Source organism: Phodopus roborovskii, unplaced genomic scaffold (assembly GCF_943737965.1).
Source record: "Phodopus roborovskii unplaced genomic scaffold, PHOROB, whole genome shotgun sequence".
NCBI lineage: Eukaryota > Metazoa > Chordata > Mammalia > Rodentia > Cricetidae > Phodopus > Phodopus roborovskii.
The window spans coordinates 4,170,252-4,188,900 of record NW_026126487.1 but is presented as its reverse complement, the minus strand read 5'-3'; the positions used below and the strand labels follow the sequence as shown (position 1 = coordinate 4,188,900).

General features: G+C 40.0%; 2 protein-coding genes across 2 annotated transcripts in view; both read left to right on the top strand.

Moving 5' to 3' along the window:
* The window catches only part of LOC127230014 (carboxylesterase 1E), a 29,090-nt gene extending 13,678 nt beyond the window's left edge, over nt 1–15,412 (top strand). The window contains exons 7-14 of the mRNA XM_051195139.1: nt 549–653; nt 3,110–3,148; nt 4,876–5,016; nt 6,882–6,962; nt 7,219–7,366; nt 13,781–13,912; nt 14,833–14,905; nt 15,158–15,412. Coding sequence (XP_051051096.1) covers nt 549–653; nt 3,110–3,148; nt 4,876–5,016; nt 6,882–6,962; nt 7,219–7,366; nt 13,781–13,912; nt 14,833–14,905; nt 15,158–15,329 — 891 coding nt within the window. The 3' untranslated portion in view covers nt 15,330–15,412. The remainder of the gene's footprint in view (nt 1–548; nt 654–3,109; nt 3,149–4,875; nt 5,017–6,881; nt 6,963–7,218; nt 7,367–13,780; nt 13,913–14,832; nt 14,906–15,157) is intronic.
* LOC127230009 (carboxylesterase 1D) overlaps nt 1–18,649 on the top strand; it is a 392,242-nt gene that overhangs the window by 339,452 nt on the left and 34,141 nt on the right. The window lies entirely within an intron of this gene.

Sequence of the window (18,649 nt, the reverse complement as noted above, 5' to 3'; positions counted from 1 at the left end):
ATATGTGCATATATGGTACTTAAAAGTCAGCTGGCCAGAGTATGGAGGAAGTGGATCTATAGCAGACAGTAGCATTCTGGGTTCTTTTTTGCAAAACACTTTACATGGCTTCTTTTAACGTGACCACATTCACAATAGGGTACCGACTTAACAAATTACTTGTTTCTGAATTTTAAGACTGGGTCTTACTTGTAACCCTGGCTGTCCTGAAACTCACTGTGTAGACCTGACTGGCACAAAAATCACAGAGATCTGCCTGGCTCTTCTTCCTAAGTGCTAGGACTAAAGGTATGTGCCAACATACCCAGTTACACTTAACAATTTATAGAGTTAACACAGGCTCCAATATTTAAATAGTGTGTATCACATTCCAATTAGTAATATAGGCAACACTCTGAGGGGCCCAGAACCCATACCTGCTGGTATTGCACCCTTTGGGCAATAATGTACCATCAGTAGAATGTGGGTATTGGTTAGAACTCTGGGTTATATTGACAGAGATATAAATGCTACTCTTGACCTTTATTGTGGCCTGTGATCTGTTGAAGAAAATTGCAGTTACAGCTGGTTGTACAAACACCACATCAGCTGCCATGGTTCACTGCCTTCGCCAGAAGACAGAGGAAGAACTATTGGAGACCTCACTAAAATTGGTAGGTGTACCTGTCCTAGTGTCCCCAACCTTTGTACTTTATGCCAGACTTCATCACTTCTTCTCTCCTGTAATTTTGGAGAAGCTATCTATCAGGTACATTTTCTTGCCTCTTGTCAGCAGTATCAGCCTTCGGATATTATTGAGATTGTCTTTATCTCTTTCTTTTATAATGAAAAATACCAAATGTCACAAAATATCCACAAAACAAAAGTTGTATAACAATACATTAGTTCTTTCAAAAATTTAATATGTGGTAGTCTTGCTTCAAATGTATCTGAAGAATTTAGAATTCTACATTCCCACATCACCATTCTGAGCATTGAGGATAGGGATACTGAGTACAAATATTTTATGAAGGGTATTGTAACTTATCTTAGTTGATTTTTCAAGCCTTCTAAATTATATGAGTTCCTACCAATTTTTCTGTTTTCTGAGACTATTTCTTTGAAGAGTTAAGAATAGTCAACTATCTACCCATTTATTGTCTTCCATCTATCCATCACTCCGTCCAATTCATTAAAACCATTATGTTGGTCTAGTATGAAACCAAAGAACTGGTTAATAACTTACTTTCAACTTGTCCATAATCTATGAGTCATTCAGTCAGCATTTGTAATTTTTCATGCAATCCCTTAAGCAGTTGTTGGTGTATCTTTCTAACTCACCAATAGTTCACATATCAACCAACTCCATCCATCCAACCATGATAATTTTGAAAGCATGGTATCAGAGTAGAAGATGCAAGAATAAAGTAAATGCTATCTCTGCTTCCCAGGACAATCCAAAGAGAAAAACAATCATATATCAAATTGATTACATGTTTTGGGAATACAGAGAGGCGACACATTCATTAGAGATAGCCTACTCAAAGAAGGTAACATTTGAGCATTAATTGATAATTTTGATAGTTTATTATCACAGAAACTCACAGGACAAATAATTGAAAAATAGAGGATATAGGGGTGTGATAACTATTCCCTTTGTAAGGTCAAGTACAGATGATGTCTCAGGATTTAGCTGAGAGCTTGGTCTCCTTATATACACTTTGAACACTAGAGGACAGTTCTGGATCCCCATAGGCTACCTCTAGTATTCTGTTCTTCTTGTATATACATGAATTGAGTCCAATATGCCCTTGGGTCTTGGATTCTGGTCCATCAGGTACAATAAATAATGAAATCTCAAGCCTTTCAGAGTTAAGAAAAGTTGCTTTCTTTTTCTCTTTGGATTTATGGGATGGCCTCACTCTCATAAAGGCATGGCTGGCCTCTCAGTTCTCCTGTTTCACCATCTTCAGTAGTGGTATTACAGGTTTTCTCCTTGATTTATGTTTCAGATGTGTTTGTATACCCAGAATGGGAAAAAAATTCTTCCATCCATAGGAATACCCATCATACACATGTAGGATTACTTTCTATCTTTAGGAATCTCTAGACCTAAGATCACACAACATATTTCAAAGAGTTTATAAGATGATTCTATGACTGAGGAGAGAGGAGAGAGAGAGAGAGAGAGAGAGAGAGAGAGAGAGAGAGAGAGAGAGAGAGCTTGATGATAGAGCTAAAACTCATAACAGAGTTGCTTCCTATACATGGGTCAGATCCATTAGCTAAGCTCTGAATATGATTAAAGGAATGTACATGACAGGAAAATAAGGAATAGAATGAATTACAGTGAGCATAGGCATTAGAGTTTCTGAACATTCACTTCAGAAATGTGTACTGAAAAATACTCAGGTAACTAGAGCCTGAGACATTTGGGACCATGGGGCTTGGGATGCAGCTGGATCCAGGTGCTGAGGGCATTTTTGGTATCTGCCAATCTTCCAATCTCTCTCCATTTGCCATCACTTCTGGCTGACTTTATAAGCAGGGGGTTGTTCCCTGGGAGGCTGAAGAGCTAGCTATGTGACATCTGTCTGGAAGCCAACCCTTTCCAAACTTTATCAATGTATTTGGTGTAAACTCTATGCTGTATTGTAGGTATCTTTGAACTGTTATTTATATTCAGGGGGCATAGTAACCTCATGTCACATGTAGTTGCCTAAACTTACAATATCAGGACAAGAAAGAAGAAAGTGAGGGCTGGAAAAGTGTTTTCTCCTGCCACTCCTGCTTGTCTCAGCTCCACCTCCCTTCAAGTTACCATATGCAATCACTTTGGTTTCACTGTTCCTGTGAAGGAAGTTGGGGTATTGTTGTGAGAGAGAATAAGTAAGGGGGAAAATGAAGAGGACAGGCATCCATGGAAGCTGCCTTTCCAGAGCACCTGTGACCCTGACTCTGCTACACACACACACACACACACACACACACACACACACACACACACACACAGTGCCCATGCACAGAGGACACAGGAAAGAAAGGCTGATTATGACATACAAACACAGCTCAGAGACCCGGCTTCATACAGGGAAGGCTTCTTAACACATCCTCTGTCTTATCTTCACAGAATCTTTTTAAATTGGATTTGCATGGAGACTCCAGACAGGTAAGGACTGTTTTTTGGGTTAGGCTTCTTTTGGGTCTTAACACTGCTTTTACTCCAAATAAAGATGAATAATCTTTCTGTTTGTGAAAGTATGGTCATTCCTGTGTGTGCATTGCCAAGGCCCAGAGATGTAATTCAGTCATTCACTTGTTAGTTAGCACAAACAAAAGGATCAGAGGCAGGAACTGAACTTACCCACAACTCTCTGTAGAGTGCTCCTGGTCAACAACTCAGTGCCCTGGGATTAGTCTTCACCTTCCTTACTCCCAAAATGAGCCTGCAGAGAGAGTCTCCACTAGAACTTTCTGCTTTCTGGAGGCAGAGATGCCTTGTTAATGGTTTCATGGGAGGAACAAAGCTGAAGCTGTAACGAGGAGCCTAGACTTCTGTAGGAAAGTCCAACATAACCTCCGTCTCCTCCCTCCTGCCTTTCCAATGTCTAGCTGTTGGCAGCTATGGTCCTGACTTCTCTGTTTAAATCCTGGGCATCCAAAACTTCCCTAAAGGGTCTTATGAGAGTGAAATGAGATTCTTTCAATCATCCAGAAATGATTTACTGAGGACTCACTTGGTGTCAGGGGCTGATTTAACAGCTGGGTATGAAGGTGAAGTATGTCCAATCTCCTGCTTTCTTGGAGACTTCTGTCCTAGTAGGTGAGGTGTATAGCAGAAGACAAAAGAATGTATGTAACAACATGTAATATATATTTTTTCTATCAACTCCAAATAAAAATTGGAATAGATGGTCAGAGTTGGCCAGTGGTTTTCTATAAATAGCAGGATCTGAGGAGGTGTCTTTTAAGTGTTTGTGGCTGAAGTTCATGAATAAAGATCTGGAGAGGGGGAAGGAAGCCAGCTGTCAGGAAACCTGGGGGATGAACACTACAGGCAGAGGGAAAGGCAGCTGCCAAGACCTGCTGAAGGAGGCTTGTGTGTTTGGGGTGAAGGCAAGGAGGAAGAAAGAAGTCTGAAGCTGAGTTGGTCATGGGTGTGGAAAGAGAGACACTACAGACAGGACTTGGCTTGTGATCCACTTGAAGCAGAGTATGTCCAGAGGGCTCAGCTGCAGTGTGGAAATAGTGTGATGTGTAGGAAAGGGCCAGGGCAGATGCTGATCCTACCTGTAAGACCTGTACATAGCAATTGTACAGGCAGAGGGTCTTGGTGGGTTATACCAGCCTAGAGCAGTAGAATGGTATTTGGGGTCTGGATAGTATTGAAGGGGTATTTGGCATGACTTGATAATAGGCATGGTGTTTATGTAGTTTGTGCTTCTCTGCAGTATTTTATCTGTGTTCTCAGAGTTAATTTTTAACAATTACATGATTTAGTGATATCCCAACCAGCTAAAGTCCAATTGTTTTTCAAAAGTAGCTAATTTAGAATATAAATACAGACATGCAGCTTGCTGTCAATCATAGATCCTATAACCATGAATTTAGTTAGTTGCTAAAGTGAACATATAAGTCCTAGGTCCACAGGTGTGACATAACTGTGGTTATCTGCATCATCCGCACAGAGCTATGAGAGGTTTGAGCCAAGTGTGAGCCATATGGTCCTAGCATCCTGTTTGTAATAAAGCTTTATCTTGCAATAAAGCCATGGGTTTTATGTTATAGATGTTCCCTCAGAAACTCAGAGAGAGAGAGAGAGAGAGAGAGAGAGAGAGAGAGAGAGAGAGAGAGAGGAGAGAGGTTATTCCTGGCAATATGTGGTCTCTTTCTCAGAGCCATCCCTTCATTCCCACTGTGATTGATGGAGTTCTGTTGCCAAAGATGCCTGAAGAGATCCTGGCTGAGAAAACTTTCAACACTGTGCCCTACATTGTGGGAATCAACAAGCAAGAGTTTGGCTGGATTCTGCCAACTGTGAGCACAAACAGACATCTTAGATAAGACACCACTATTGCCTGCCCATCATTCTTGCAACATGAGTTCTTTCCTCCCCAACCTCTTCTTGTGACTAGGGCATCTGTCTCTTCTTACCCATGGATACTTCCATTGAGACATTTTCTTCCTGAGCTAATTATAACCATGGATGGTCCAGTCCTGGAAATCTTATCCTAAAAAACACTTGGTAATTCTATTAAAATTAGGGGCTTGAAGTGCCCAGGCTAGGAGAGTCTATAGAGATAAGATTGAGGCAATCAGACAAACAAGGGGTGACTGTAAATGAGATATGGCTGCAAGTTCAAGCGAGTCAGTATGGGGAACCATTGCTTCCACAATGGACTTGAACATGTTTGCCATAAATCTCCACATATGCTCTGGTTACACATCATTGAAAGATTCAAAGTCATTCCCCTATGAGTTAAAGTACACCTTTAAAAGGGAAGAAGGTTTTTCCTTTTCAAAGATAAAAACAAAATCCAGACATTAGGTAAAAGAGTAAGGCTGTTTACCATTGCTAAGAGGGTAGCAAAAGGGAGAAATTCAAACATGACCTGAACTCAAGTCTCAGATACAAACATCTCTAACCCTAATGAGGTTTCAAGGCTGGGAGAGCTTGGAGAGAAACTTTGGAGTGAGGGGAGACTCTGTATAGCAAGACATTGGACTCCTTATTCAAAACTCATCAGCAAGAGAAACACACTTCATGACAGATAGAAGGTCAAGATGGAGTAAAGCCACCACTGCAGTTAGAAAATTGGAGACTGGAAGACAGAACAAGAATTGCCGTCCCATGTATTTACATTCCAAAGATGTTACAAAACGATTAGTGATATTTATCCTCACATATTGGGCTCCTTGGGTATGAGGTTTCCATAGGTAGAGAACTGAGGATAACCTCTAAGTTTCTATAGCAAATTCTCTGAAGCAGATGTCAGGGGCTGTCTATCTACAACCACATTTTAGCGGGAGAAGAGCAATTTCTCCTGAAAGATCAGGTTTTTCCAGAAGTCATTATAGGGAGACTGGAATCACCCTGTTGTGTGGTTTTCATTGCTAGACGCTATGCTGGAATCAGACCAAGTCACAGCACAGGACTGAGACAGGCTGAGAGTTCCACGGCTCTCACTGCAGAAAGATTTTGTAGATATCAAAGAACACGCAGATGATTGATTTTCCTGTTATGATTGTGAGGTATTGTTTCCTATCTGCTTTGAGAGTCATTGTGCCCTTGGCCTGATCAACGCACATATTTAGAAAGTCTTTTTCATGCCTGAATTTATGTACAAGTCCATTTGTTTCGCTGACTGTTTTAAAACTCACAATCATGACCATCAAAGTCCAACATAATAATTTTATTCTGCTTTGCCTTAATTGCTTTGAGTCTTAGTTAGGGGTTTTATTGCCCAACAAAAACACCACAATCAAGAGGTAAGTTGTGGAGAAAAGGGTTTATTCAGCTTACACTTCCATATTTCTGTTCATCGTGGAAGACAGTCAGGACAGGGACCTGGAGGCAGGAGCTGAAGCAGAGGCCATGGAGAGTTCTGCTTACTGGCTTGCTTTCCCTGGCTTGCTCAGCCTGCTTTCTTATAGATCCCTGAATCACCAGCCCAGGGATGGCACCATCCACCATGGACTGGGCCTGCCTACATTGATCACTAATTGGGAAAAATGCTTTACAGCTGGATCTCATGGATGCATTTCCTCAACTGAGGTTCCTTCCTCTCTGATGACTCTAGATTGTGTCAAGTTGACACAAAACCAGACAGTACACTTGGCTTATTTAGTTCATTCTGTTAACTCCCGAGGATTCACAGGTGCTTCAACATGTTTTTAAACAGATGATGGACTATCCACCCTCTGAAGTGAAATTGGACCAGAAGATGGCTACATCACTGTTGAAGAAGTCCTCTTTTATTCTTGTAAGCACTCAGGGAAATATGTCAATTTGCCAGTTATGTCAACTTCTTTGAAACAAAGAAAAGCAGTGAATTTGCCCCATATTACAAAACTACTGAATGTCATGAAATGACTAGAGTCTTCTCTGTCCTCATTTTTCTGACTTTCCCACATCACCATGCAGGAGGGATTTGTCCAGGGTTCAAGCAGTTCACAGTTAATGAACTGGAGAAGCCACACAAATCGCATGCTAATGGTCAATTTTCTCATCTATTCTAGAACCTCCCTGAGGATGAGATTCCAGTTGCCATTGAAAAGTATTTAGGCGACACAGAAGACCCAGACAGAAATAAACACCAACTTCTGGAGCTGATCGGAGATGTGGCATTTGGTGTCCCATCTGTGATTGTGTCTCGTGGACACAGAGGTTAGTTCCAGAGCTTGGACAAGAGATGGACCCTTAATTTTACCACTTGTCTCTCTAACTACCTCCTGGCATATGCAAATGTGAAAACTGTAGACACCAAGTCTCTAAGACTGACAGTTTGGCTTTATCTTGACACTGGCATCTTTGATTCGTGCCAATGACATTTTCTGAGGAAAGAATTGAAATGCAAGGGAGGAAAGGAGTATTGATCCCAGAACACATGAGTTGGGAGATGAGGAGGTGACACTGGAAAGAAACGGAGACCAATAAATGATGCCTGATTAAGCATTTATTCCACATAGCTGGGGAGGGCTAGAAAACAAGCAGAACTCATATCTCAAAGTGATCCCACCTGAATAGTGGGGTATTTATTTATCCATCATTGACCACTTGTTGTTAGGCTAAGCCTGGTCAATGGATGGTATTTCTGTTGAGTGTTGGGCTGCTGTACAAATAGGTAGAATAGTGTGCAGTAACCAGACAAAGAGCCCTCAGGTAAGGAGTGGCATATGGTGGAAGCAGACAGAAGTCAGGCTGCAAAGAGGAACAAGTAACACACCATCTGTCACAGGGCTCCTTAACTGAAATTATACTGGTATACGAGGTTAGAGGTCAACTACTAGGTGAGCTTTGAGAAGGGGTTCGAGGTCAGAGCTAGTTTTAGAGTATAAGCAATGGAACTGGGGAAGAATAGGAGCGAGGTAAAGAATCAGGAAGGGTGTTTGTGACCAAGGAGGCTAATGAGGGAGACCTGTGTAGGATAGGAATATAGAACTCTCGGTGTTCTTGGCTACCTTATGTCCATCTTAGTGTGTCAATGTGTGCAGGCTGATGTGTGTCACAGGACCTTCCTAAGAGACCCAGTGCTGGGCATGGCTGTGAGGCTAGGGGTTATGAGCTTACCCTGGGGATGGTGACCTCCATGGTCACTGTTCTCGGAGCCCTTCTCTCTCAGCTTTCATTCATATGATCCACACGCCAGCAAATAATTCTGGATTACCCTCCCTAACTTTCTGGCATGATTTTTAAAGATTTTATTTTATATTTGGTGTGTGTGTGTGTGTGTGTGTGTGTGTGTGTGTGTGTGTGTGTGTGTGTGTGTGATATTTCTTCTGGTCCCTGCAGAGGCCAGAAGAAGGTCATAGGAACCAAACTTGGGTCCTCTAGAAGACAAGCAAGTTCTCTTAGCCACCAAGCCATTTGTGCAGTCCTCCAAGAGGGTTTTCAAATTCATGTTTGCAACCATGATGTAAACTAGCTATAGTAGCCAGCTGCTGCTACTTCAGTTTTCCCAGTTGCAGATAAGAAGAAAAGTGGTAACCACAGTCCTCTATTGAGGATATTGAGGAGACATAGGCAGAAAGGAGGAAGCTATGTAAGAATATCAACGAACTATATAATAATACATATATAATATAAATATAAATAATAAAAATGCAAAGTGATATTGCAGTTTATGTGTTCTATGTAAATTACTGTAACTTTGTTACCTCATCAAGTGTTGCTTAGTGAAAACCTGACATTTCCTCTCAGCATTTTCAAATACTCTTTATTACCAGTACTTAATATCTTGTACAATGTTACTCAAAATTGAAAAGTGGGGGGATCAGTGAGATGGCTCAGCAGATAAGATTCTTGCTGCCAAGTCTGATGACTTGATTTCAATGCCTGGGACTCACATGGTCATACTCTAACCACACATACACTGTGGCCTGCCCATCCAACACAAAATACAAATAGATAAGTATAACAAAACATTTTAAAGATGAATACAATGAGTCTGATTATATGAAAATCCACCCACCTCTCACCTACAGCCTGTGATGACACTTTCACTCTTTGCTATTTTGAGACCTTTTGTCATAGGTCACATGTGAGTCATAATGTGTACATTTATCTATGTAGATCTGACTTAGTCCATTTAACACATTCTCCGTCTTAATGCATGTTGTCATAATGGCAGTACATCTTCCTTTTTAAAAGCATGCATTATTCTACCTACAGTACTCCACATTGTCTTTATGGATTTATCTATTGATGGACACACGGTAATTCCATAACTTGACTTTGGTGGGCAGTGCAATCATGGAGCAATTGCATTTTCAACACACTGGTTTCATATTTTGAGGGGTAAATGCAAAAACTGTCTGTCGCACATCCATTCCATTTTTAACTTACTTTACACACTGTCCTCTTGTAGCACACAGATTGTATGAATGAGTTTCCTTTCTCCTCATCCTTGCCATCACTACTTGTTATTAGTAGCTTTTTATAAAATACATTAAGACTGGAAAACACACCATCTCATTGTGATTCTCATTTGCACTATCTCAGTGATCAATGATATTAAATATTTTTATTAATCTGTTGTCTATATTTCCTTTTACACTGATTTTAAGTAAATGTCTACTCAAGTCCTTGTCATTTTCTTTTCTTTGTAAGACAAAGTCTCTCTATTTAGACAAAGTTAACCCTGGCCCTGAACTTGATCTCCTCTTGACTCTGTGTCTTAAATGCTAGGATTTCAGTCATGCAGCCACAGGTTTGGATTCTTACCCAAATAAATGGGCTGTTTGCTTTTCTTTTCTTGTTATTGAGTATTTGCATTACTTAGATAATTTGTATAGCAACCCTTTATAGCATGTATCATTTGGAAAAAAACTCCCCACCTTGCACAAATGCAAACACACACACATAATCAGAAATGGGTTGTCTGTGTGGAGTGTTCATTATTTTCTCTTGGCTTTGCAATGGTATATCCATCCCATTTCACAGTTTTTGCCTGAGTTGTCTCCACTTTTGGTCTCAAACATAAACAGCTATCTTCCAGCTAATGACGTAGTTTTTTCTTCCTCTGTGTTTTCTTAGTGTTGTTTTAGTTTCTGGTTATGAATTAGACTATAAAACAATTCCAGTCTTCTTTTGTAAATCATATGAGATAAGTGCCCAACATTTCTGCATATGGAAATCCACTTTTGCGAACAGCTAATACTGAAGTGACTTTCTTTTTTCTAGTTTTTGCTTTCTTGCAATGTACGACAACAATAAGGAATTCACAATAACTAGAGACTATTTTTATTCTAGGTGAAAGATACAGCACACACAAATCTCTCTCATGAAATGGAAAGTCTTGCCATATTCTAACCATAATTGACTGTGTGCTCTTGGCTTCATTTTGGGTTCCTTATAAGGTTCCACTGGTCAGTGTGTCTGCTTTTTCTTTTTTCTTTTTGTTGTTGTTGCAAGTACTTTGCTATTCTAAGTTTTAGTACAAGTTTATTTCAAGTTTTAGTACAGCACTAAAGTACTGGATCAGACATTAATCATTGTTCTTATTATTCATGATTGCCTTGATTTCGTATGTAAATGAATGTGTGCATTTGCATGTTTGAGTGTGTATGCAAGTTTGCTCTCATCCTTGTGATTTCATATGAATTTAGAATTACTCTTCTGTGTCTGTGAATATTGGCACTGGAACTTCGATAGGAATTGCATAGAACCAATTGAACACTTTGTGTAATGTAGGCATTTTTGTTTACTTTTGTTTTTATTTTTAAGACAGGGTCTCACTATGTAGGCTGGCCTGGAACTCACTGTATAGACCAGGCTGGCCTTGATGACCACCTGGTTTTTTCCATCATTCTGTAATGCTACCCATCACAAAAAAAAGAATCATTTTCATAGCTCTTTGATAACTCTTACTGAATCAAAATGGAGTAGCCTTTAAATGTGATGTTATACTTCATTACTAGCATTTTCTTGAGTGCTTTATCTATACTTATGGAAGATATGGTGTATTTGCTATTGAATTTTTCTTATAATATCTTTGTCTTATTTTAGTTTGAAGATCCTGTCCTGGACTCCCACTTTCTTGATTTTCAAGGAAATTTGGGGAGAATGTTTGGGCTGATACTAGTTTTCCTCTGTAATTGGTATGACTTATCTGTGAGTCATCAGAATGTGGGATGTTTATTCATGGGTAGGAGGCTTATCACTAATTCAGCTTATTTGTAGTGTGTGTGTGTGTGTGTGTGTGTGTGTGTGTGTGTGTGCGCGCGCGCGTGCGCATATACACACACATGCATATATACAGGTGCTTTAAAGATCAGAAGACTGTATTAGATCTCTTGGAGCTGCAGTTATCCATGGTTGTGAGCTGCCTGATACAGGTGCTATGAACAAACTCGGGTCCTCAGGAAGAGCACCATACCTCCTGACCACCAAACCATCTCTCCAGACCTTACTTTATTCTTGGTAGACTATATTGAATGGAACACATCTTTTTGTCTCTTAGGTTTTCCATGTGTGTGTATAAAATAGTTTGTAATACTCTTATGCTCCATTGTACTCCTGTGGCATTTATAACAACAGGTCTTTCATTTGTGTAAGGCTTTTCTCTTTTTTCTTAGTTTGATTAAAAATTTGTTAGTTTTGCTTTTCTTTTTAAAAAAAAAAGAAATGAAAAATCTTGATTTCTCTTATTGTTTCTTATACTTTCAGAACTCATGTTAAAAAATATTTTTATTTAGTTTTATGTTTGCCTTCATGCATGTCTGTGCACCCTGTGTGCCTGTGTCTATGGAAGCCAGAGGAGGAACTGGATCCCCTGGAGCTGTGTATTGTTTGTGAGCCCCCATGTGGGAGCTGAGAACTGGATGCTAAAAACTGAAGGCAGATCCTCTACAAGAGCAGCCAGTGTTCTTCACTGCTGAGAGAACTCTCCAGGCCTTTGCTTTTTATCTAATTATCTCTTCTTCCTGCTATCCTTGGATTTACTTTGTTGTTTTATTTAAATCTCTTTCATGTAACTGTAAGTCACCTGATACTTTGCTTCTTTTTCATTGTTTAATGGTATGAATGTTTCTCACGCAACTGTTTTTGCTATATCCTGTAAGTTATGGCAAGATGTGACTCTATTTTTATACACACACACACACACACACACACCTATCTTACATATTGAGACAGGGCCTCTGGCTTGAACTCAGGACTTGACAGTTCAGGTTTATCTAGCTAGACAGCTTGCTCTAGAGATCCCCTGGCTCTGCCTCCAGTCCACTCAGATTACATCAGTCTCTAATGCCACAGGTGGGCTGTATTTACATTCATGCTGAGCATCCAAACACTTGTCCTCACTCTTGTGTGGCAAAGGCTTCCCCACTGAGCTGTCTCTCCAGCTCTGTTTCAATATGCTTCAATTTTCCCACTTAGTTTCATAACAGACATAGTAGTAGCTCAGGACCATGTTCCTTTCCAGGAGTCTATGACTTTTCCAAAATTCCTCCTGCTGCTGATGTCTAGTTTCAATTTATTGTGATCAGAAATGATACTTGCTCTAATTCCAGTCTTCTTGTATTAGCTGACAATTGTGTTTTGTCCTCACATTGGCTCTGTTAGACAGAATGTCCTATAAGTCCTGGAAACTAATAAGTTTTGTGTTGGTGTTGGGTGGAATATTATGTACAATATTAGACTGATTTTTCAAAATACTAATCAAGATCTGTGCTTCCTTATAAATTTTCTATCTGAAAATCTGACCCTTCAGTTCTTTTGACACTTGATTTATATACTTAGATGCTGTGATGTAGGATGCCAGGGACAATTTTCACTGCTAGCACAAGTCTCCATTTCACACCCACCTACTATACACATTTATGTCTTTGACATCAGAATGTCTATCACTTTGTAATGAAAATATTTTGGCTGTAGCTATCATTTGATTTAGTTGTATTTTTAGAATACTTTTGTCCCTGTACTGGGAACCAAGATTGTCATGTCCATGCTAGATGTTCTAAATATTGTTTGTTGTTTATTGACTTTAATGCTTTTATTTGTCTCCTGTTATTCATCATTATCTTTGTGCTTAAATTATAAAAACTCTAACAGTTCCTGTAAGAGCAGTCTAGAGTGGTGAGTTTCATAAGATTTGATTAGTCTGAGAAAGCTGCCATTCCCTTACTTATGAAGGATAGCTTTCTCCAACATTGTATTCCTGAGACAAAAGTGACCACTGTCCAATGTCTGCATATATTTGTCTTTAGAAACCTTCATTTTTCAGACAAGTATCTTGGAAGTGCCTTATATTTTTCTGAGTAGGAGAGAAAAACACATAGAATGCTTAAAACGGGGCTGAGTGGAGGACACTCAGCAAGTTGTGGATGCTGAAATGAATGAACACTGGTGGGTTATCAGTGAATGGTCAGTGTGCTCACTGGATGCACATATATTCATAAATCGTTTCTCTCAATGACCACCACTTTCATTCCACACATTGCATAGTAATAAACAAATGGAGAGGCTTTTGTTAAACCATTTCTATGCATAGTCAGAGGTTTTCTGCATTTACAGAGCCCCAGAAGCCACCAAGGCTTTTGTCTGGCAACACAAACTGTACATGAATCCATGTCTCCCCAGATGCTGGAGCCCCCACCTATGTGTATGAGTTTCAATATCACCCAAGCTTCTCACCAGAAATGAAACCCAAGACGGTGATCGGAGACCATGGAGATGAAGTCTACTCTGTCTTCGGTGCCCCGATTTTAAGAGGTAATGGTGCTTTGCTGCCTGTGAGCTTGTGGTTAGGAGGTCTCAGTTCCAGTCTTGCTCATGTGGCCTTTCTCCTCCTCTCTTCATGTTCATTTCCCAATTCAGGGTAAAAGGGCTGAGCTCAATTACCGAGTACCAAGCCTTGGTCCTACTCCAACATAGGAAAGTTCATACTCATGGGAAGCCAGCACTACCCAGTGTCAGGATCTAAACAAAGAGAAAGGGGTTACCTGAATGTCTCATTGAAAGAATGCCATTGGTGCTTCTATTCCCACTCAAAATGATATATCAGAATGTGAGTGAGGATGAGGTCAAGCTGTTCCTCCTGACCATGAGTCTGTTGCCATGGGCATTTGTTTGCCCACAGGCATACCTAGTCACATGTGATACTTTACCTATATTGTAATTAACAATATAATATCTAAAGAGAACCTTTTATAATATCTTTAATACCTTTACTTCCAGCAGTTGCTGTGATTAATGTCTGACCTTGACCACTGTATGGCTATTTATGGCACACCCTGAGCAGCTCCCAAGATTATGTCTTAGGGCTATTGTACCTCTAATTGTGGGTTTGTGGGAAATACTAAGAAAATATGAGGTCCAGAAATCCTGTGAATCCTGTGATCCACTGGAATTGAATTCTTTGCCTATACCATTTCCATATCAAGGAGATTAGTGGTATTGGAGATGGATCACCACCAGCAGAATGCACTACCTGCCTCTGGTATGCTAGATAAGTCATTCTCAAACTGAAATTGTATTTCAACCCTACTCGATCTTGTAGCAATGGATGTTTTGATTCAAAGGCTTTGGTATGAAAGCCCAAACACTACTTCTCTAAAAATCTCTGAAGTAATACCACTAGTTGGCTTATGGACCATGAACTGACTCAAACAGAGTATCCTTTCTACTCATAGGTGGTGCCTCAGAGGAAGAAATCAGTCTCAGCAAGACAGTGATGAAATTCTGGGCGAACTTTGCTAGGAATGGGTGAGTCTAGTGACCCAGACAGAACCGGGTTGGTGGATGAAATGAGACAATAGGGATACTCAATAGGAAGGGGTGGCTTTTAAATTTTAAGAGATTGTCTCTAACGCTGTGACCCTGGGATGAAAGAATTCTGCTCCCATCTCTTTTGTGCACAAGTCTTTGGAGGAGATAAACCAGACACCCCCACACATATGTTAGGAATGTGGGGAACACAAAGCAGCTTTAAGGAATTCTATTTGATTCTGTTCCCAGGAACCCCAATGGGAAGGGACTGCCCTATTGGCGAGAGTATGACCAGAAGGAAGGCTACCTGCAAATTGGAACTATCATCCAACAAGCCCAGAGGTTAAAAGACAAGGAAGTGGCTTTTTGGACTAAGCTCCTGGCTAAGAAGCTACCACTGGAAGGACACACTGAACTGTGAATGGAAAGTTCTTTCAATCTCAAAAGACCAGAGAGCCCAAGTGAGCCTACTCCACAGATTATTTTGGCTAGTGATAGGTTACCGGAGAGACTAGAATTGTGTGGTGGGAGTGGGCAGGGGACAGATGTGTACATGAGGACACAATTTGGGAAATAAATACTGGTTTGTAAATCAAATCAAGGTTGGTATCCTGGATTGGAGATGAATCTATGCTCCTCAAAGAGAGAAACATCACAGGAGATGGCTCTGAAGAGAATGCCTGAATTTTGGGAATTATGATCCAGAGAACTAGAGGAAAGCAGGCATGGTGAGGGGAGAAATGGGGATCTCCACTCACCTTCCATCTGCTTCTGAGTGATGACATCATCAACATGTGAAGAAACTGATTTTAAAGGGCCTAGTGGAATATTAATTGGATGGTAATAGGAGAATATAGCGTACTTAGTTAGATCCAGAGATCTAAGGAGGAATTACACATGTAACAGACTTCTCCAATCAAGTACAGGTGGTGGCATCCACATAAAACCCTGCTCAGATAGCCTTATCCTGGTCAATGACATCCATAAGGGGAAAAGCATAAGGCCTTCTTTCCTCTGAAGGCATGCTAAAGAGGCTGAAGAAAAAGAAAATATATCCATACCTAGGGAAACTGTCCTGGGTAGTGTTACTAGAAGTCTTCTGATGTTCAGGCCACAGAGAAAGCTGCATTCCAATGTCCAGGACCATGAGTCCTCTAAGAATTCTGGAAACTGTATTGGATGTCACATTCAAGTGAGCCCCTACTGGGTACCAAGTATGAGAAATCTGACTAAACAAAATGACAATGTGGGAGAGATACCTGTGAAGGGTGTGTGCACAGGTCAGGGATGAGAGCTGAGCACCGAGCAAGACATAAGCCATTCAGAATCAGCCTTTGGATGAGTGTTAAAAAAAAAAAAAAACACTGCTAACATTAGCATAGTTTGGAGGAGGTAGTGGTCTAAGGAGAGAACAACAACAAAACAAATATCCTATACTAGAAAAAGTTAAGCCCTTTAACACACACACACACACACACACAGAGAGAGAGAGAGAGAGAGAGAGAGAGAGAGACAGAGAGACAGAGAGAGACAGAGAGAGACAGAGAGAGAGAGAGACAGAGAGGATGGGGATTTCATCAGACTAACAGAAAAACAAGTGTGCTGGTGTTTCCTCGCCATCTACAGTTTCTTTTTTTGTAGACATTGTATCAAATATTAAATGCAAAAATTGCAGCCATAGAAAAGAAGACCTGTTAGCAAGAGACAAAATAAATGAGCAGTTGATCTAGACGGAGTGTTTTAAATAACAGGAGACTCACAGGGGTGTTACCAGAGCAGACACAGTTTGCATAAGAAAGAAGCAGAGTCTAACTAAGATGGTTACTCTGAAAGAAATACTCCCAACATTTCCATGTCCACACCAGGAACCCACAGCAAATTTCTGGTGGCTGGCTGCCAAGAAGTCAGTCTTGAAAGCTTATTTTGCTCTGGGAAAGCAAGTGGTCATGTGACTGTGTGGGAGGCTTTCCAGTATCACATGAGTGGTGGGTAAGGGGACAGTTTCAATCTACCACTTCACTGGGGACACTCAGTGTGTGTGTATGTTGTTAACACCATAGCATATCACAACACACACTCCACTCATCCCAGCAGGCAAAACAAACGTGTGCTAGCAACAGGGATGCACACCGCCATCAGTTCAGCTGTGAAGATAACACTGACGCTGCCCACCCCAGCTCATTCTGGTGAACAGAATATCTGAGGAGCTACAATTGACTCCACTCACAAAGTCTCCTGCTGGTCAAGGTGAGCAATACAAATACAATTTATAGGAGTATGTCCTCTCCCCTCACAGTGTGGGTCTCAAGGATTGATTGCAGGTGGTCAGGCAGCAAGGACCTGTACCCACCAAGTCATCCCACAAGCCCTAATTTGCTGTTAAATTTTATCTTTTTCCTCCCTTCTTTCACAGTCATCTCTCTTGAATACATTCTGTATTTTATTATAGTTATTTTTATCAACATTTATTGATTTCTAACATTTTATTGTATTCTTTTACTTTCTGTTTGTTTTCAATTGCCAAGTAAAAACAACAGCCCATATAGATAGATTACTCTACCAATAAAATCATCACTCAAAATTGACAGAGGAAAAAAACTTCTAAAACACATAACTAAAGAAATTTGTGAGTGCTAAACCAGCATTACAGAAGATAAAATCAACTATGACAACAGGAGAAAGACTAAGTCACAAGAAATGAGAAAATAAGCAAATAAGGATCATGACAAATCAAGCATTTGTTAAATCAATGAGTTGCCAAACCTCTGGAAAACAGAAGAGAAAGAAGCAGACAAAGCCCACTCAAAACAACTAGAAGAAACAACAAAGCCCCAGAACTAGTACAGACTGTTTAAAAACAAAGATGTAAGCAGTCTTATTTCCCCAATTAAAAGACACAAGCTGGCTGATTAGATTGTTAATAATGGATTCAACAAGTTGTTGTTCACCTTGCCATGAAAGACTTCCACAAACAGAGGGGAAAGGAAGTACAAGCAAATAGAATCTGAAAGCAAGCAAGAGAAGCTATAGTAAAACCTGATGCAACAGACCTCATCACAAAATGAGACAGAAGAGACACACTGGTAAGTACCTAAATCCACCACAATATACAGTGATTGCAAATAGAATGTTAGGATACCAGCACAAGAGTAATGTCAGGAGCTCTCTAGCACAAGAACGGTGGGTGATCTCAATACCCTCCTCTTACCAACAGGGAGATCATTAAAATAAAAAAGTCAACAAATAGTAGAATTAAATTACCCAGTACGACATATGGACTTCACAGAAATTTAGAGAGTATTCGATGTAACAGGTGCAGAATCCACAATCATTTTATCATCTTATGGAATGTTTTCCAAACAAGTCACACTTTAGGTAATGAAGTAAGTCTTTGTAAATACAAAGAATTTATAAATATGAATGTAAAAATTACGATAACTTCTTTCATTGTTTTAGATCATAAAAGGATGAAACCATAAAACAAATCAGAAAAGCATGAATAATGGAGATTGAACAATATAATTTTCAAAGAACAATGATTCATTAAAGAAACATAGGGAGAAGGTTACAAAATTCCTTAAATGAAATGAAAATGGAAATACATCAAACAGGACTCAGCACAAAACTAGTTATATCGTGACATTTTAGAAAGACACAAATGTGTGTCAAGTGGACTTAAATTCACGTAATAGTGCCTTGCAGAACTGTAGAATATCTATTATTGTATCAGTTCATGGAACT